We start from the raw sequence: 22,350 nt of genomic DNA on the forward strand, positions 1-22,350 counted from the left end.
TGCTGTTATGTCTAATTCATTGAAATAATTGTAAAGGTAGACAAAACAAAATTACAACGGTGTTTGTCGGATAAAAAGTTCTCTTGCAGTGACAAAATTTGTGTTGCAGATTAAGAATGCGATGACATTTGGAAAATTTACTGGTAAAATTATTAATTCATGAAGAAAATATGTAAGGAACTGATTTATGCAACGATTTAACTAATAAAAATATAAAGTTACCAATAGAATGAGAGTTCTTAAGTAGAGTTGAATTCATGCAGGTCAAGCTTAGGTTCACTCGAAATAGTTGTTGCAAAATTCACTTATTTCCTTCTTATTGTCCTCCGTAAAGTTTATGGGGGCTACATGACATGACACCTCACTTAGCGTAGAAGAAACTTAGGGGTATGTTTAGTACAAGGGGTCCAGAAGCACGTAAAAAACACAAAATTTACAGGAGAAATGAGCGATGCAAGTACTTCGTAACATAACGTAACCAAATGTAACATAAACTAACATAAGCTAACCTGAACTAACCTAAACTAACGTAATATTAGTAGAAATAAGTGAAATTCTATCATTTTCTTAGAAAATTATGCGGGACTCCTACACTAATCTATATATATAAAAGAGAACGTACAAAATCCTTTGTCCGCTCATCACGCTAATACGGCTGAACCAATTTCTTTCATTTTTGGGGGGTTATTAGGATTTGGACCCTAGATGGTTTTTATCATATCACTTTAATTTTTAATTACCAGTGTCTTGAGATAATTGACCATTCAAGTGTCCATAACGTACAAATCCTTTGTTATTAGTTCATCATAGGTAAAAATAAACGTATTTATATGCAACCCGCATGACCGTGTCACTCGGCGGGTTAACATAAATGACAGGCGATATACAGCGGAAAATAGCTTGAATCTTCTGTTTAAAATTTTTTAATTGATTTGCTTATTTTTACAGACACTTTTACAATATGCCAGCACCGGGATGACCGCAGCGAAGCGGGGCGGGTTAACATAAATGACAGGCGATATAATGTTAAGATTTACTGCAATCTTCTATGGTTTTTATCATATCACTTGAAAGCGAAAAAGTAAAAATTATCTAAGTAACAAAGTTTATTGCGTTCCGGGGTGACCGCAGCGAAGCGGGGTGAACGCTGCTAGTATAACATAAATTAAACTAACCTAACGTAACCTAAACTAGCCTAACCTAACTTAGACTAATCTACCGTACCCTAAACTAACCGAATATAAACAGAAATCACCAAAATTGTAACATTTTTTAGAGAAAAGGGCTGGACCCCTTCTGCTAAACATAGGCCGAAATTTATGGTACCCACTAGAAGTTTTTGTTGAAAAATTGCAATTCTTTTACGGCCCTATGGTTAGCTGTAGTTGTCGAGCCTGTTTCAAAAAATAAAAATAAATAAAATTTCATTTATTTCTTTTAATGTTAGGGTAGGCTAAGTGCTTACATCATTGGAGTCATATTCCCTTATATGCGCTTCCGGTAGGTACATACTGTTTCTACTCCATTTTACATTTCTCATTTCTACAAATGTAGCACGATTCCATTCTTAAATAACTTAGAAATCAATTACAATTCTCTTACTTCAACTCATTTCTCCTGTAAGTCTCTTTCTGAACTCTTGAATTAAACAAGCCAGTTTTACATTTTTTGTATAAACACAGCGTCCGTATGTATGACATATAAACCACAGTTCAATAAATAGAAAGAAACCTGTGCTATATAGCTAATAAAAACCACGAATGCTATATAATCGAGTCATGACAGGACGAAGCTGATATGCCAGTGCGATAACGCGGATGTATTAGAAGGGAGTAGGCGTATCAGTGTTGGTGGGACATGCGAAGCTTGTGAAAACTCGCAGGTTTTGCAGTGATACGAGTTCCAATAGCACTTGTAATGGTTTCACGCTACAGTTGTAAACATAAATACAGCTTTTCTTACACTGCATAAATGCTCCGCAGGTGAGAAGTAGTATCTAGTGCAGTCATCTTTCATATGCACTAACTTATTTTAACCGTCGTAAAGCACTGGTAATAATGTAGCACTTGTAGTGTACTAAGCCTACACTTGTTAACCTAAAATCTTATTGAAGTCATCCAGCTGCAGAAATGTGTTCCATATAAACCTGTATTTCCATTAGATTATTGAATTTTACCTCTAAAGTTTGCAAAATGTAGTGTGTTTGAACTTGACCAGTACCGTCGAATTTATTAAACTCCCAATATTCAATCTATCAGCAACGTCATGTAAACAGAGCATCCATCCATCTCAAGTGGTCCAATGCAAGCTTTACATGCCCGACAATTTGATTTTTTAATGTCTTATTTTAAATATTTACCGGTAGTTTTGTTATGTGTGATTCTGCAGTACGTATGCCGTTGAATGCATATAACTAATTTGTTCAAAAGCTCTTTACGGTTTTTTACAGGTCATGAGGTAGTGATTGTGAAAAACGGACAGAGAATATGTGGAAGCGGCGGTGCACTGGGCAGCGCTCCTTTGGTCCAAAATAAAGCCTACTTCGAAGTAAAAATTCAACAATCAGGTAAGAGCTTCTGTACTCTTCGTGAGTAGTACTTTCATTCTAAACATTTCGAGGCGGAGTGAATAGTAGCATAAATTGTGGAAATTTATATTGTTCTTGTTATATAACTATGTCCGAAGCACGGTTGTTTTGTTTAAAACAAATTTAGTTTTGAACATATGTTTATTTTTATTTTTCTAAAAGAATCTGCTGGAGAAAGAAAATTGTCAAATAAGAATGCTTCCCATTCGGTAGACTATTTTCTTCCCGTGTGAATGTTGTAATTTCTCGTGGCTTCAGCAGGTCAGTGTGGTGATCTACAATTTATTTTGTCTTTTTTTTCTCCCTTGTTTTTAACGTTTATTGTATTGTTTAAATGCTTATCAATTAACTTGCGAGAAAGTGTCGTAGTCGAAGGTTGGAATACTTGTAGAACTGATATTAAAAAATAAATAAAAGAATTATCATGGAAGCAAGTTTTTGTGTTGTATTCCGAAAATAAACAAAGGATTCTTTGCTAAATTGTGGGTTTGAAATTAAAATATCGCAGGCATTCGCTCATACAGTACGTGTTGGTTCTCAGTCTCCGTACAACTTGGAATCGTTTAACATGACTTTTACGGGAAGAAACAAAGACATCATTTGGAGCAAATTTATTAAAGTAACATCAGATGAGAAAACGACCATACGAGCTCGTTGCAAAACGTGTAAGAAAGAAATGGTTGGTTTAGTTCAAAGAATGAAGAATCATTATGAAAAATACAATGCTGTGAAGGAAACTGGAAACCCAAACAGATGGTAGAAGTGTTGATCCGAAAATTATTTCTGATGATTCTAACGCCAGTGATGTGGTTGAGATGAAACTGGAAACTTCAGGTAAGAATTAATTTTGTATCACTAATATCGTTTTCATTATATTATAAAAATTTTATTTCTTCCCTCTCCCCCATCTCCGTTCTAAAGTTTCTTAAAAACTTTACACCTTGGCATAACTTGTATGCAGGGACAAGATGAGAAAGCGCAAGGTATGGTAGTCACCTGCATAACAAGCCATTAAAGCGTGATACTTATTCACATTATTTCCGAACGTCAGTGAGGCTCTTGGAACGACTTGATCTACATTTGTTCGTCTGTATGTATGTACCACGCTGCAGGGCGCAATTTCCGGTCTTTAACATTAAATTTTGAGGATAGAGGCACGAGACGTCCGGAATTTGTTGTATAGATTTTGACTGCGATCTCACGTAAAATTTCAAAATTGATGATTCGAATCCCACTTTAAACAATAAGCTCTATCTCCTAGCCTTGCTACTGATTCAAAATTGTAATTAATCAGACTAAACAAACTAATTTTATGCGTTTCAAACAAATTCAGGTTGCAGGATAAATCTGGCTGCAACTTAGTTTTAAAAAAATATTTTTAGATGTGGGGTGTTCAGAGCACAAGATATCCAAGTCCATTTTCAGAAAGGTCCACTTTTGCTGAGCGAACATAGTATCTTCGTAGCCAAGAGTCCGAAATATATGAAACAAAAACCACGTGAAAGGGTATGGGCCAGAGTTTCATAGGGCAACCGCTAGACAAAGGCGTTGATGGAACGGGGCAACATCCCCCTCCTTGCTCATAAATTTAAGACTAACATTATATTGTGTACGCTGCAGCGTGGGAATGATTAACAAGCTAAGCTCCGAATGCCATAGTCAATGACGCATAATTAGGTTAAATAAATGCAGGGTGTGTCAAAAAGAATACACCGACGGAAAACGTCATATCTTCGCAAACACAAATCCGAAATGAAAGAAAGAAAAATTACGTGACAAGGTGCAATTTAGAGTTCTATATGATTGCTGCTAGAGAGGGGAGTCCGTTTAGAGGTCATAACACCCCTGCCGTGAATTTCAGATTTTTGGGGCGGTAATGGAGATTTAGAAACCTTTTGCTGAGCAAAGTCCAACAGAAAAAAAATGAAGTCTTTACACCGTATAAATCCGGATTTTGATAAGTTATAATCCATTTCTATTGACCGTAAGGAACTATAGACCTATATTGCACTCTTGTATATTTTTTGGCTCAAGGATTTCAAAGGTGGCTCTACTTTCGAGTTTCGGGCCTTCTTAAAATTCTGGAAATTAAGCCTAAGCAACTTTTTAGTTTTGATCATCTGTATTTCGTCTGTATTTATTCGGTGTAAGGACCTCAAGCTTATTCTGCCGGACTTTGCTTATCAAAAGATTCTAAAATTGCCTTATTGCCTCAAAAAATTGAAATTCAGGGTTGGTGGGGACGGCTGCCCTCCTGTCCCACTGACAGCGTTGTCTATCGACTGTCATATGAAACTATTCCACAGCCTTACGTGGTTTTAGTTACATTTATTTTGGACTCTTGACTGCGAAGATATTACGTTTTGAAATAGAATTCATTTACTGAACAAAATTGAACTTTATTGAAAATGGACTTGGGTCCATTGTGCTCTGAACGTCCCAAATATTATAATTACATGGGCGCATGGGGGATATTCAAAATTAACAAAAAATTGACTACTTACCAATGAATCCTCGCTTGAAACATTTTAAAGATTTTGACGTCCGAAACGGAAAATCAAATCTGACAACCCGTGCATTCTTCTTATTATTATAAATAATCTCATTATATTTATATAAAAAACTTACCTCTGAATGCGTTTTAGTTGCTAATTCTTGTTCAATTCTCAACAAGTTCTCATGTCGTGTTCGGTAGGTTTGGAGTTTCTTACACTTTGCTGACAAGAATATATTCATCAAAGTTCCTTACGCTACTGATTTTAGGGGACCGCGATGGCTCACAAGGAACCCTAGGTATCTATCAGAGCCCGATTTTCACGAAACTTTGTATATGGAGAGAGTACCTCGGGAAACTCGCACAGCCAAAATTGTAGCTGCAGAGTCCAAGACGTTGGGACACTAGGGTCCGAGAAAGATCAAAAGTGGAACCTCAGTACATTAAGGACATGGTGAGAAAATGCACGTTTTTCTTTAAAACTAACTATTGTAGCAACACGAAATGAGCATACATGGATACGAGATCGTCGATATGATCTGTTAAAAGTTATAAAAAGAATATCCGCCATCTTGAAACTGGTGTGATTGGTCTAAATGAGAAGAGGGTAATCCGATGCATTAATTTTAACGTAAATAGCCACAAAAACCTGTTGGTGAAGTCTGCTGTTGGATTACAATATTCTTGTGCTTCTGGTCTGTTGTGGTATTACATTATTCCTGTGCTTTAGGTACAAGATGAGCAAAGTGTATCTTATGACACTCAAGCAGATGCAGATTATGGAGCGGTATGAGTGGGATCAGTGGAACTAAAAAAACGATAGAAATATAATTTTAGCACTACATCATTTATGTCACAGTCACCATGTTGTGGATGTTGTGATATGACGGGTTCAATCTTCATAATAATGTCATGTTTGACATTAACTTGTAACTTTTTATTAGACTTGACTTAATTCGAACAGAAATCAGAACGTCATATCAGTCCACCTATAGCGCTCCACACCCTGCATCTGCTCGAGTGTTATGAGATACGCTTTGCTTCTCTGGTACCTAAACCAGAAGCACAGGAACAATGTAATCTCACAACAGACTTCACCAACAGGTTTTGTGACTATTTATGTTAAAATTAATGCATTGGATGACTCTTCTCATTTACACCAATCACACCAGTTTCAACATGGCCTCTTTCAAGATGGCGGATATTCTTTCTATAACTTTTAACCGATCATATTGACCATCTCGTATCCATGTATGCTCATTTCTTGTCGCTACAATTATTAGTTTTAAAGAAAAATGTGCATTTTCTCACCATATCCTTAATGTACTGACGTTTCACTTTTGATCTTTCTCGGGCCCTAGTGTCCCAACGTCTTGGACTCTGCAGCTACAATTTTGGCTGTGCGAGTTTCCCGAGGTACTCTCTCTATATACAAAGTTTCGTGAAAATAGGGTTCTGATAGATACCTAGGGTTCCTTGTCAGTGGTAGAACGTTCACCTCTGGTGCGTGGAGTCCCTGGTTCCATCCCAGCTCGCGCCAATTGAGCTTTGTGGTGGACAAACACCGTGTTCATGAGTTTTCTCGGGGTTTTTCCGCTTCCTACCACTATTCTTTCCACCATTTCATTCATTTCTCATTATCACCGTCTCCTGTAGTGTAGCCGGCATAACCAAGGGACGTAAAACAAAAATATTTCATTTCATTTCATTTTGCTACTAATTTTGTTGCATAATTAATTCAAGGAAGCAACCTATCCTAAACACCCTGCCGATGGAGGCAACAAGAGTCTGGAAATTTGAAGTATTGCAATGTTAACGAGTCTAGAAATCATCTGATTTTTAAAAACATTTTTGAAAACCCGTACATAAAATTAAATATTTAAAGAAAGCCTTAAACAAGTCTAAATCACAGATTGGAAGCTAAATTTACGAATCATACTGTATACATAGGCAAAAGTAACCATCTTTAAACGCAGATAAAGGTAACCAAAATGACGATACAGAAAAGCATGAGACATTTTCAATAAAAAGACTCACTAATTTGTCAGTAATAATTTATTATTACAGTTTTACAATTGTTCATAATCAGTTCGTACCAGTTGTTGAGTTAGTGGCTTTTTAGTTTGATATTGGTATTTACTAAAACCTAGGAACGTTGTTTTTGATTCATGGAAGCGGAAAAGGAGAAAATGAGTGTAAAGTGAAGAGCTTCAATAATTAATAATGAATTTGTATATGGAAATATTAAACATGTATTAATAAAACAGATTGGCCAAAACAACAAATATATTTATGATACTTATGTAATTATTTCTTCAATGTAACACGTACTTCATCAAACAAACTATGTATAGCATGTCTGATGAAATCTGAAACCCGAAACTAAACATGAGTCCACTGTTTGGATGTTTCAAAGTGAGTCGAAACCAATAAAATTTGTTCGTTCGAGGATTACAGTCAGGCAAATGATTCCTTGTTTCTTCGGTTATACGGACATGTAGCAAACGTGGCTATAGAAGTTCGAACTAAAAATGCAAATGGCATACAATAAAGCGTATGTCATAAGTTATCCATGAATTGTGTAAAACAATTCAAATTATTGCATCATTATTTATCACAACATCAGTTCATATTCAGCACACCAAACTGTTGGGTTTTTGTCCAATAAAGTGTCGAATTAATGACTCATTGTCCGTGCTCACGTTATTTAATACCTAATAATTTATTTTTATTCCGGTACAGATAAAATAAAATTCGTAGTGAGCGATTTGCGTCGCCTGTGGCAGCTGTTAACGCATTCCGAACAGTGGTTTCGGAGGTAGCAGTTTCAGACTAAAAAAAAATTCTTTTAAAATTGGTTTGAGCTTGTGCAAAAGTTTATCGCTCTTAAAGGTGTACACTTTGAAAAACAATAAAACTATTTCCAGAATTTCATAGATAATTTTCATATTGATCGCAAAAACTTTTCCAGCAGCCCTTGTATTCCAAATTCTTTTAATTTGTTTGTCCTTTTTTTAAAAAAATAAAAACCAAACATTTAATCAATGAATTTAATTATTTGCAGGTGTTTGGGGCATAGGTCTAGCTACCCCAAATGCAGATCTGAACCATTCTCCTGGAGGCCATGATACTCAGTCGTGGGTGTTGTGTTCTGAAGGCACAATACGACATAACCAAGAAAACGTCTACAAGCTGGAAGAAACCATACAGGAGGGGGACATTGTGGTAAGAACATTACTTCGTTCACTGCCTTTGTCATTTAATTTTCATTTGCGCGCCATTTTAAAATACTGACCCCATTTTTTCAGGTGTCTGATAAATTTTATTACGGGTATTTGAGTTGTGGAATTTACATTTCAACTGTGGCAAGACCCTGGCCTGATGCAAGTGAATGGGTACCCAAAAAGGAACATGTGGCCATTGCTACATACCAGTGCACAGATGGAATCAACCATTCCTGATGCTGAACGTAAAACCCCGTCGGCTGCACATAAAGGTTCAAAGAACTGCGGTGACTCAGTGGTAGAGCGCTTATTTTTGACACGTAAGATCTTGGTTCAATTCCAACTTGTACCAAGTGCGATTTGTGGTGGAAAGAACACTGTCTTCGTGGATTTGCTCTGGTTTTCTCTCATTTCTTCATTCCATCATTATCAGTCTCACCATCACCGTGTCAATCTTTGTGCTTAATCATGGAACGTTGAACACCAAGAAAGAAGAAGAAAAATATTTTAACCCCGCGTAGAATGGTATGTAATTAGATATTGTCTGACCATTCGTTACAGACTACTTCAGGCAACTGTTGTTTCTGGTCTGTGCAATTTTAGTTGTAGAGATAATAAATATTTTCTGTAGGATTCATGTCCGGAGACTATCCGGGCCATGGCAAAGTTTGGATCTCATTTTTTTCCTCCCCCAGCATGTGTTTACCGTTGTCGTATGACGTGGATTTCTGTCATCTATGAATTGTGCGGCATTCCACATGTCGTGTATTTCAAAGAAGGGTATTAATCCATACTGCAATATCTTCATGTATTTAGCAGCATTGATGTGCTCATCACCAAAATAAATAAACAATAAAAATTATTACATTCACTTTCCAAATTATTTTTTACTGCAATTTAAACATGTACATAAGTACGCACATCATACACCATTCTAATATAATAAAACTATTCTTATTAGAGTACAAACACCTTATTCAGTTCTTTTCCAGGTGGTAAAGTGCCAAGGACCGACGAGACATTACCACTTTGGATAGAAACAGATATGCGCTGTATTAGATAAGATGTGGAGCGAACTTCGCCGGAAACACAAGAAATGGGCTTTCAACAGAGACTGAAACATAGTTCCAGAAGCGTTGTTGGCTGTTACACATAGCGGTGGCCCAATTGTTTCCCCCGTTTCATTTCTGGTTTTGTAAGCAGAGTCGTCGGTACATTCCCACACAATGCAGATACCCCTTCATGGTTGTACTGACCTTCCAACCTCGGCTACAATATTATTTCCAGATTTATTTTCTTTTTCATTTTTTTATAAATAATTATAGCCTCCATTTCACCGTGCCATGGCCTATTACTTTAGGACTTACATATTCCTAAACTTGTTAAAATAAATGTTTTTTTTCGGGCAAGGCATTTATTTTTCGATCAGTTAGAACAGCTTTTACGGAAGTATTGAAAATCAAAGATGGCTAAGAGTTTGTACAACCGTAAAATTTGGAACAAGAGTTAAAAAGTAGAAAAAACAAAGAAGAGAAAAAAGCAATAAGAGTTTCGAATTTTGATCAAATGGGTGAGCGTAATGTTTTTTGAAGGGTGTCCATAGATTGTTTAACAATATTTTTCAATTATTTTAAGGTAGCAACTGAAGGGACATTATTCTCGTTTAGCCTATTTTAGTTATGTTCAGGTGCGGGTCGTCAGTTCTATTAGCTCAAATGCTAGTCTGTAATTTGTCAATAAATTATAATAAATTCTCAAACAAGGGACTGTAGATGGGGATGAGAAGTGACAATTCACACGCAACTGTTATAATGAAAGGTTATCCTTTAATGCATAAATAAAACTCAACTATTTTAAATTGATAAAATAGCAACTATGATACGTTCAATTTCACGTCATACAAAAAAATATTTAACACAAATAGAATTTATGATGAGTATAGCGAATTTGTAATTTCTTACTTTCTGTTAAAGCAACGAACTAGGATTGATTTCTAATTTACATACGCAACGGAATTTCTAACGCAATAGCAGGTTCTTGTCAAGTGGTAGTCCGTCAATGAGATCTTAGCAATTGTGCCATCTAGCACATGTTCGACATCAACTGGCACTTTATGTTACTATTATCCTATAATCTAGGTATTTAATATGACTTACTGAAATGGAATCATACATTAAAGTTCAAGTTATCATTTATTGAAATAAAGAAAAAAAAATTTGAAATTACAGCTTAAGAAGACGGTTATAAATTTCGAACTATTGTTTCAAAATTAAGCTTGCCTCCTTTAGTTTTCACATTCGGTCAATACATAACTTCCAATCAACATTATTACAATTGCACGTGATTTACATATTCATAGCTTGCCAGTACAAAGAAGAAAGAAAAGAGGAAAAAAAAATATATAACATATAGATGATACATCGTTAGTAGTTTCATTGGTAGGCTAACATAGAGTATTACACTCCAATGGAACAATCCTATTAATTCCAACTATTCATTGATCCATTTATTTTTATTCAAGATTCAGGAAAATGTCAGGAATAAATAAATAAGAAAGAAAAAAAAAATGAAGTATTATGTTCCATGCACTTCTGTTACGTACTGCATATGTGCCCATTTATGTCATCTCCACTTCTATATACTACATTATTATTACAATTATTATTCCTCCTTAGGAATCATTTCATAATATATATTCGTAGCATATCTTAAATTTGTTTCTATGACATTGGGTCACATTTTCTAACATAACAAAACCTACATTGACTCTCAATATGAATGAAGATGATATATATACAAATGAATATGAAGAGAAAAGTACATCAATATTTATCACTTTCCTGATTATACTGTGAACATGACATTTTATTCTATGGATCAATATATTTAAGGAAAAGGAAGAAAAAACGACAAGTCGAGCATAACTAACCTAACCTTGAAATTACATAAGGACATCACGTTCTAAATCTGTACCGAAAGCTAAGTTTATTTTACCGAATGCATGCATACTAAAAATTCAATAATGATATTAGTCTTAATAATTATATTAATGGAAGTATTACGATAATCCTGTTAAATGCGTGGCACAACACGAGATTTTATTTACACATGTTTGTCGTACTATTGATGTACCGAATAAAAATTTCACAAACTGTCATTAAGTTGCAAATAGTTTAGGTTTTATATCACCACTGGTACCCTTGCTGTCATCAATCTGAATGGTTCTCGGTTCAGGATAAATAAGTAAGGAAAGTTTTTACCTTATTACACGTTGGTTGTATCCTCCTCACTCCTCCGGATTCTGCCTTTTCGTTACAGCATCGAAACTGCACACTTCGAAGAAATGATGATTATATATCCAACTTTAAACCACCCGACACCTACTAATTTCAGCATTCATAGGCGGTTTCATCAGGCGACCGTTTACCGAAATTGTTAAAGATTAATTTAGCCTTCGGCATCCAATTCTTTTATTCCAATTATCTCTAGGTTGGATCAAAACACAAATTTTGATGAGGTTGAGTCCTAAAAGTACGTTTTACGTATTTAAATTTCAAATTATCATGGATGACCGAAGGGGGTCGCCTATTTTGTAGCACGGTAAAAATGGCTGAGCATCATGCAATACCTGGCGACTACATAGCTCAACTACACCATATTTTTTTATATTGTAAAGCTTAATATTTTAATGTTATTACTTCCCTGAAATTTAAGAACTTAGTGAAGTATTAATATATATAATATATTTAATGAGACACATAATCCATCAAACTAAAAACAGAATATTGATAACTCTCACCTAGTCGTGTCTGTCCATTCACTTGAAGAACACCAATCGGCATTCAGTTCATTTTCATATCTTCTCACCCGATTATCGCCATCTTGGCCCTGTTTCCCAGCATGCTACACAGCATGCTACACGCATAAAACAATTGAATGCAAAGGACCGATGATCGACACGACTAATTATGTTACGTCATGGGTGAGTGTTATGTAAATAAGCATTTTACTATTGCAGTGTTAATAGAATCTACCTAGGAAATTTAGAAGAATCCGATATATTATTAAATCATTTGTAATTGATATTAGTTATACGTAAATATAGTGGACAGTCATAGAATAACCTCACCATCCGGTGACTTGTATTAACAGTAAAGAAACATTTGAACAACTAACATTAATAGCTAACACGTAAAAACAAATAAAACATGTATACGAGCTAATGGCATGACTATACCAAATGGGGACCATTTAGCAAAACAACAGCACAACAAATAACAATGTAAAATACCGGTAAAACAATAACAATGTAAAGTACCGGTAAAAGGGTACGTTACATTTTTCCCAGCGACCTCGAAAAAAAAAAAATTTTTTTTTTTTTTTTTAAGTTAAAGTTGTTCGAAATCTTTTAATAACTCAATTCGCTTCTCTTCTGAACAATTAAACAATTTAACATTCATTAAATTTTGGACCGGCACTTCTCTCCCCTTTAAATCCTTTAAAAATACGGAATTATGTTGAACCTTCGACACAAAATAAGGCCCTGTAAACACAGGAAAATATTTGTGCGTGACCTTTTTGAAAGCGTCCGAAAGAAAATGAGTTTTCACCATGACTAGATTCCCTTCTTTAATTTCAACTACATTCTTTTTCAATTTCCTCTTCCTCTTTGACAACAAACGAGGTTGTACTTGTATCAACCTCTTTGAATTTTCTACATTTTGAAGTTCAGGAGGCCAAGGAAATTTCTCCCGAAACCTCTCTGCAGCCGAAAAAGAAATAAAAACTTCTGCAGGTGTACAATTAATGGAACTATTGTAGGAGTAGTTTAATAGGTCTTGTGCGACCTTCAAGACATTTTTCCATTTGGTATGGTTACTACTACATAGCAATCTGATGATCCTATTCAAGTCGCGATGCGATCTCTCCAATATTCCATTCGCCCGAGCGTTGTAAGGAGAAATCAGAATATGCTGTATCTGATGTTCCTTACAGAAATCCTTCCACCTCTGAGAAACAAACTGTGGGCCCTGATCAGAGACGATATAATTTGGGTATGGACAGAGATAAAAGTAGTCTTTCTCTAAAGTCCGAATAATTTCAGCTGTTGTTGCTGTTCTTAAAGGTAGGTAACAAAGGAATCTGGAGTAAACATCAACAATCGACAGTACATAATAATATCCATAGCTGCATGGGAGCTTACCCACAAGATCAACACACACCTTGCTATGTGGTTTATCTGCCTCAATATGCAAATCTTCGCGAAAGATAGCTCTGTTCGAAAATTTCGTTCGCGCACACGATTCACAATTGTTTATATGTTGCCGAATCGTTCGCTTTTGACCTTTCCAAAAGAATAGCTCTTGCACTAATTTCATGCATTTAGCAACACCAAAATGTCCTGTGTCATGAATATGTTTTACTGTTCTTTCAATCAGAGATTGTGGAATCACCAGCAGCCAATTCTTAGTTTTTGAATTTTGGATATAAAGTAGATTATTTATAACCTTGATTCTAGAGTTCGCAGATTCCGAATTCATTTTAGCTCTCAACTCACCACAGTACTTGTCCGATGCTTGCATTCGAGCCAACTCGTTTGCATCAAACAAGGTATTATCATTGTAATTAATGAAATTTACGTGATAGTCCTCCGACTTGGCAGGGAGTTCAGGAGAATTCCTACTCAATATATCTGCAATTTTATTATCCACTCCCTTGATATGCTCAAATCGGAGATCAAACCTTTGGAGTTTCAACAAAATTTTGGTCGTTCTAGGATCAAGGTTTTGCAAAGTGAAAGCATAGGTCACTGCACTATTGTCACAGTGAACCGTCACCTTCCTGCCTAATATATAATACGAAAAATGTTCACATAGGAACAAAACAGCTAGTAACTCTAATTGAAAAATCGAGTAAGACACTTCATGAAGCTTTAATTTTCGACTCGCGTATTCGATGACCAAAAGTTCTCCATCATCGTCATATTGAGCCAAATAACCCGCCAAATTTTCTAACGAAGCATCTGAAAATAGATGAAATGGTTTGTCGAAATTCGGTTGACTAAGTGCAGGAGGTTCACTTAGCAACTCTCTTAATTGTTGAAATTTACTCATTAATTCCTCCGTAAAACAGTATTTCCTGTCTTTCTTCAAAAGATCAAAGAATGGAGCCGTTAACGCAGCGAATTGAGGAATAAACTTTCTCCTCCATGACAGGATTCCTAAAAAGGATCTTAACTTCTTTTTGTTTTTAGGAACTGGAAAACACTTAATGGCTTCATTCTGTTTAGGGTTCGGCTTCAATTCCTTTCCATTCACTACATGTCCAAGAAACGAGATTTCAGTTTTTACAAATTGACACTTTTTAAAATTTAAGGCAAAATTTCCAAATTCTAAAATTTTGAAAAGGGTTTCCAAATGTTCAAAATGCTCAGTGAAGTTCGAACTAAAACATAACAAATCGTCCAAATAGACTACCACAAACTTTCTAGTGTTTAAACCGAAATATGAGTTCATAACATTTTGAAATATGCTAGGACTAGACTTGAGTCCCATTGGTAAGACACATAAAACATACTGTCGTCCTAGATAAATAAAACTAGTGCATGAAAAGGAGTCAGGATGAAGCCGAACACCATAGTAACCCATGGTGGCATCCATCGAACTGAAGATTTTCGCACCCGATATTCGAGAAAGTATTTCATTAATTGGTTCGACTTGAATTTTAGGGCTTATGACTTTTGAATTCAGGGATCTGAGGTCAATCACTGGCCTAACACCCCCTGAAGCCTTTCGCACGCAGTGGATGGGGTTCCTATAGCTACTCGGTTGTTCCTTAGCTATCCCCAACCTTATCCATTTGTTAAGCTCTTCCTCAAATTCCTTCTGCATGGCTTGAGGAATGGGATATATTTTTCCCACGACAGGTTCTTGGTCTTTAAGCTCGATCTTATAAGGCTCACAATTTATCGGCTTGGGGTATTCGCAAAATAAATGGTTGTATTTCAATAACAAATCTTTTAGTTTCATTTTAGTATTTGTATCTAAATCAACACGATTCTTTACATATTCTATGATTTCTGTTTTTGAAATTTCACCATAGTCATGTTTATGTTCCTCAGAAGGGGAAAGATTATGATTTAATTCAGTCAACGATTTAGCATTTTCTACATGAATTAGCAATATATTCGGATACGAAAGGTCCAAAGTCACTTCCTCTTGATAATTATTTTTCAACACTAATTGTCTATTTCTACTATCTAAAGTGACCTGGAACTTCGCAAAGAAAGGTGACCCCAATAACAAACCAGCTTTCATGTCTTTTACCACGAAAACAGGAACATCAAAGAGATTATCTTGTATATTTAACGTTAGTTCCAACAATCCTTTCACTGGGAAGCTATCTTTTCCCGCGAATGCATTTAAATGTACACTGGGTACAGGTTTGAGTTTAGCTGACCGAAAAGAATTTTGTAAGGTTTGCCAAATGTTATAATTTAAAAGGTTTAACTCAGCTCCTGTATCCAGGATACATTTTATTTGTGTTTCCCCTACTTTACAATCTAGAGAAGGGGAAGGATATATCTCAAAATTTTGATTAGCTATATTTCCTTCCTCTTCTTCTTTTAAAACGAAGTGTGTTAATAACTTCAAAGAGGGTGATACAAGCTCACTTTGTTTTGGAACTACTTCATTCCTGATTTCAAAATGTTCTTTTGGGGAGAGAAGTTCAGTCGAGCAGCCATCGTCTCCCCTTAATGACGACTGCTCAATATGTTTTCCTGATTAATAACAGGATTACTAACAAACTGGGAAACATGATTGTTGTTGTTGTTACTAACTGACTCCGCTGCAACTGAAGAATACGGCGGATTCAGTGCAGATGTGACCGTAGTCACTATAGGCATGTTCGAAGAAAATGGAGATGTCACCATTGGACCAGACAGAAATTGACCAACCGGTGGTTTTATACTATTAAAAGTATACATTCCTGGTACCGCATATGATACCGGTACTTGTCCATACATCATGGGGAATGGTGGCATAGGTCTAGTTATGTTTCGATTTTCCCAGACGGATTTTAGATTTTTAGATTTCTTCCAATTTGATCGATTAAATTTTCGAGGTTTGATATTATCAAAATTATTATCTTTACCTAACGCTTCTTTGTTCACTGGTTCCGTTTGCACCGCATTATCTATTTTATCGGAACGAGTTGTCGAGAGAAATGCTTTCCGAATTTGTGGTTTTCTATTTTGGAATTTCGTACCCCCATGACTTTCTGGAATAGTATTCGGGCCACATTCCAATTCTGCAATTCTTAAGATTAGATCTTGGACTGTACTAACTGAACCTAACTTCAAGATTTTAGATTCCTCCCCAGGAAGACAGTCCAAAATCAAATCCTTCAACTCCTGATCCGATGGAGAAGTCACTATCGAATTATACTTTTCCACAATATGACGGACAAACCCAAGCAGCGAAGAATGTTTTGATCTATCATATCGCAGTGAATAGAGGTGACGTTTCTGCGCCCTCTCCATTCGCTCCGATATGTATTGTATCTTGAACAATTTTATAAAATCATCAAAAGTTCTTATTTGTGAAGCAACACTTCTATACCATATCTTGGCAGACTTCTCCAAAACTCGTCCTAATATATATAATCGATCCTTGTCGGTAAGAACATACATGTTCATGGTCTGTAACAAGTCATCTAAAAATATTTTCGCCGCTCCCTGGGTCAGCTGTCCATCAAATTTTGGGAAGTGATGCAGTTCCTTCAGATAGGTTCCTGCACCCCTTTTATACGAAGGACTTTTGTCCCAGTGTCTATTTTCACGGTCTAAGTTTGATGTTTCCACGATTTCCTGGTCATTAACAATTAAATCTAACGGATTACCTTGTTTCGTACGCGACTCACACCGCGATTCCTTCCTTTTTCTCTTTTCTTTCATTTTTTTATGTTTACAAGCGGATTCATCCCCAACCGCTTCCACGTCAGATGAGGAGGATACCTCAGTCGTATTTATAATTTCTTCAAATCGAATTCTCTCGAGATTTGGAACTGAAGGTTCCCTACCATCCTGATAACTTCTATCACTTTCAACTAAATTCCCTTCACGAGGAGAATTTTCACTCTTTGTATTTCTTTCACCCGATTCGAGTACCTTTCTCAAATTCTCGGTGTTCCGTTCACATCTTTCCCGGTTCTGACGATATGCATCCACTACATCACGCTCCAATATCTTAATCATATTTACGGTTTGTTCATTTACGTCCCGACATTTCCTATAGTCATTAACTTGTCGTTCTTTCACATTCTTTAGCTCAGTTTCAAATTTAGAGGTTAGATTTCCGAATTCGTTCCTCAACATTGACACATCCTTTACAGTAGTTTCTAACTTACAATCTACTTTCTCAGTGAATTCAGTAAAATTTCTAGTGATCTTATCTAAATCTAATTTAACATTATTCACACCCTGATTCACATTGTAAATTTCAGCCATGCAATTTTCCCGTACATTTTCTACAGATTGACCTAAATTCTGTTTAGTTTCGTCTATTTCATTTCGTAATTTAGATACTTCAACGTTTAGTTCCCCTTTTACATTTGCAAAAGACTCTTTTAATGCTACAATCTCATTGCTCATCTTAGTTAGTTCAGCTTTCATTTCTAACTTCAACTCATCTTTATTAACAGTCATCTGATTAGTAAGCTCTACTCTTACAGCAGAAACCTCAGACTTTAAATCTTTAATTATGTCCATCAATTTCTCTAACAATGGACCTCCCCCGATTTCTATTTCCGGAACCACTTTCTTTGGATTTCGAGCACGACTCACTTTCTCAGCACCCGAGTCTACATGCTGTTCAACTACACAGCTGGCACAGAACCATTTTTCCTCTGACCGCTTTAGCACTTCTTGTTCCGGTTCAGGAATGTTTAAACAGTTCATATGGTACCATTTGTCGCAACTCTCACAGCAAATTGCAATAGCGTTCTCATCAATATTAGCACCGTTACAACAACTATACTCTTCAGTCTCATGCATTATATCCGTTTCACTCATTTCACATATATATTAGTTGAGCCACGCATCTCTCAGTCTTATCCCAATACTTCCATTAATTATTCTAAAATCTCATTTTAGTCCTACCTACTAGACATTTAAAAACAAATAATAGTGATAATCCTGAAGCTAAAATTGCCAATTTTTGAAACATCAGCTTCACATATTAACACAAATTATCAAATAAACAAAAATCCTAAAGCTGAGGTCGCCAATTTTGATACGTTCAATTTCACGTCATACAAAAAAATATTTAACACAAATAGAATTTATGATGAGTATAGCGAATTTGTAATTTCTTACTTTCTGTTAAAGCAACGAACTAGGATTGATTTCTAATTTACATACGCAACGGAATTTCTAACGCAATAGCAGGTTCTTGTCAAGTGGTAGTCCGTCAATGAGATCTTAGCAATTGTGCCATCTAGCACATGTTCGACATCAACTGGCACTTTATGTTACTATTATCCTATAATCTAGGTATTTAATATGACTTACTGAAATGGAATCATACATTAAAGTTCAAGTTATCATTTATTGAAATAAAGAAAAAAAAATTTGAAATTACAGCTTAAGAAGACGGTTATAAATTTCGAACTATTGTTTCAAAATTAAGCTTGCCTCCTTTAGTTTTCACATTCGGTCAATACATAACTTCCAATCAACATTATTACAATTGCACGTGATTTACATATTCATAGCTTGCCAGTACAAAGAAGAAAGAAAAGAGGAAAAAAAAATATATAACATATAGATGATACATCGTTAGTAGTTTCATTGGTAGGCTAACATAGAGTATTACACTCCAATGGAACAATCCTATTAATTCCAACTATTCATTGATCCATTTATTTTTATTCAAGATTCAGGAAAATGTCAGGAATAAATAAATAAGAAAGAAAAAAAAATGAAGTATTATGTTCCATGCACTTCTGTTACGTACTGCATATGTGCCCATTTATGTCATCTCCACTTCTATATACTACATTATTATTACAATTATTATTCCTCCTTAGGAATCATTTCATAACATATATTCGTAGCATATCTTAAATTTGTTTCTATGACATTGGGTCACATTTTCTAACATAACAAAACCTACATTGACTCTCAATATGAATGAAGATGATATATATACAAATGAATATGAAGAGAAAAGTACATCAATATTTATCACTTTCCTGATTATACTGTGAACATGACATTTTATTCTATGGATCAATATATTTAAGGAAAAGGAAGAAAAAACGACAAGTCGAGCATAACTAACCTAACCTTGAAATTACATAAGGACATCACGTTCTAAATCTGTACCGAAAGCTAAGTTTATTTTACCGAATGCATGCATACTAAAAATTCAATAATGATATTAGTCTTAATAATTATATTAATGGAAGTATTACGATAATCCTGTTAAATGCGTGGCACAACACGAGATTTTATTTACACATGTTTGTCGTACTATTGATGTACCGAATAAAAATTTCACAAACTGTCATTAAGTTGCAAATAGTTTAGGTTTTATATCACCACTGGTACCCTTGCTGTCATCAATCTGAATGGTTCTCGGTTCAGGATAAATAAGTAAGGAAAGTTTTTACCTTATTACACGTTGGTTGTATCCTCCTCACTCCTCCGGATTCTGCCTTTTCGTTACAGCATCGAAACTGCACACTTCGAAGAAATGATGATTATATATCCAACTTTAAACCACCCGACACCTACTAATTTCAGCATTCATAGGCGGTTTCATCAGGCGACCGTTTACCGAAATTGTTAAAGATTAATTTAGCCTTCGGCATCCAATTCTTTTATTCCAATTATCTCTAGGTTGGATCAAAACACAAATTTTGATGAGGTTGAGTCCTAAAAGTACGTTTTACGTATTTAAATTTCAAATTATCATGGATGACCGAAGGGGGTCGCCTATTTTGTAGCACGGTAAAAATGGCTGAGCATCATGCAATACCTGGCGACTACATAGCTCAACTACACCATATTTTTTTATATTGTAAAGCTTAATATTTTAATGTTATTACTTCCCTGAAATTTAAGAACTTAGTGAAGTATTAATATATATAATATATTTAATGAGACACATAATCCATCAAACTAAAAACAGAATATTGATAACTCTCACCTAGTCGTGTCTGTCCATTCACTTGAAGAACACCAATCGGCATTCAGTTCATTTTCATATCTTCTCACCCGATTATCGCCATCTTGGCCCTGTTTCCCAGCATGCTACACAGCATGCTACACGCATAAAACAATTGAATGCAAAGGACCGATGATCGACACGACTAATTATGTTACGTCATGGGTGAGTGTTATGTAAATAAGCATTTTACTATTGCAGTGTTAATAGAATCTACCTAGGAAATTTAGAAGAATCCGATATATTATTAAATCATTTGTAATTGATATTAGTTATACGTAAATATAGTGGACAGTCATAGAATAACCTCACCATCCGGTGACTTGTATTAACAGTAAAGAAACATTTGAACAACTAACATTAATAGCTAACACGTAAAAACAAATAAAACATGTATACGAGCTAATGGCATGACTATACCAAATGGGGACCATTTAGCAAAACAACAGCACAACAAATAACAATGTAAAATACCGGTAAAACAATAACAATGTAAAGTACCGGTAAAAGGGTACGTTACAACTATATCAGGTAGAAGGTAAAAGAGAGAGAGAAGAGATTTAACTACAAAGATAGGAATGAGCACTTGCCTTAGTTATTCTTGGCCCTTGTTGAAATCGTGGTGGTGGTGAATGATGAATACCCTCTTAGAAATAAGTACTGTTCAACCTCCTGACTGGCAATTAAAAAAAAAAAAAAAAAAAACAATGGAGTTGACGACTGGATTGTTATCCCGCCAAATCTGTCAGGGTCGATGAATGGCTCACTGGAGTTGCTCAGTGATAATTGCTGGATGATGGCCTCGTTTTTCTTCATGGACTGCTTCTGCTGTTGGTGTACTTTCAGCGCTACAAAGGTCTGGGATGATGGCCTGGAGAAGGCTTCTGTCTCCAAATGGGACTGGACTGTTCTTCTGCAGCCCACTTGACTTATGATCCGCAACTATCCTTTGAAACTTGTTAAGGAAGGACATTGACGTTGGAGATATTCAACTAGAAGGCTCATGCAATCTATAGGAATATGGCATGATGGAAAATGAATATAGTCTTTCGTTTATTGGCTAATTTACACAATGAGGAAGTGAATATATGATTCTACATATATTTGTCTGACAAGGTACATCTGTAGTCAAATGTTTTAAGAAGCTGAATTAATGAATCAAGTGAGATTTAAAATGATTCGATTTTAAAAAGTAGTCCAATAAAATGATTTTAATAGCTTTTAGTTATTTCAAGTACTTTACATCCTTGTGAGGTACTGCACAGTTGTACATTCAGTCAAGTTAGTATATTCAGTATATGATGTATATGTAAATGATAGTATATAATTCATATTCAGTATATGATGTGTATGATAGGTAGTGCATGCAATATCAGAACACCCTACACATTAACGATGGCGCATTTGATACTGGATTTTTTTTTCAGGGTCTTACTTACGATCATGTGGAGTTGAACTTTCTTGTCAATGGAAAATCTTTAAATTGCCCTGTATCTGGGATTCGAGGAACAGTTTTTCCTGTATTGTTTGGTGAGTATAACAACATTACTTTCGTTTTATGTTGTAAGGAAGGAATACATTCATATTAGTTTCGAGGTCTTAATTGTGCAAATTTAACGCAGTTATGAATTCAGCGCATCAAGATACAGCCGTGTTACAAATAAACTCAACCGTCGAGGTTGCTTTTTTGCAATCGCACATGGAAGCTAGTATTATTTCGAAATGTTTGTTGGCCACAGATGATTCGCATTTACTTATAGATTATATGGGGTGCACCTTAAATTTATACAATGACAAAGCTTACCTTTGCACCCG

At 35.4% G+C, this 22,350-nt stretch overlaps 1 protein-coding gene across 2 annotated transcripts in view; it reads left to right on the forward strand.

Moving 5' to 3' along the window:
* LOC145693696 (SPRY domain-containing protein 7) overlaps window positions 1-22,350 on the forward strand; it is a 38,444-nt gene that overhangs the window by 289 nt on the left and 15,805 nt on the right. Inside the window, exons 1-4 of one of the 2 annotated variants that reach the window (XM_081769966.1) lie at window positions 22-143; window positions 2,450-2,566; window positions 8,146-8,306; window positions 21,963-22,065. In XM_081769966.1, coding sequence (XP_081626092.1) covers window positions 122-143; window positions 2,450-2,566; window positions 8,146-8,306; window positions 21,963-22,065 — 403 coding nt within the window. In that variant the 5' untranslated portion in view covers window positions 22-121. Of the gene's footprint in view, window positions 1-21; window positions 144-2,449; window positions 2,567-8,145; window positions 8,307-21,962; window positions 22,066-22,350 lie in introns of those variants that run through there. The other variant, XM_081769965.1, reaches the window with a different exon arrangement.

This window comes from Thermobia domestica, chromosome 8, assembly GCF_964235325.1.
Source record: "Thermobia domestica chromosome 8, izTheDome1.hap1.1, whole genome shotgun sequence".
Classification (NCBI taxonomy): Eukaryota; Metazoa; Arthropoda; class Insecta; order Zygentoma; family Lepismatidae; genus Thermobia; species Thermobia domestica.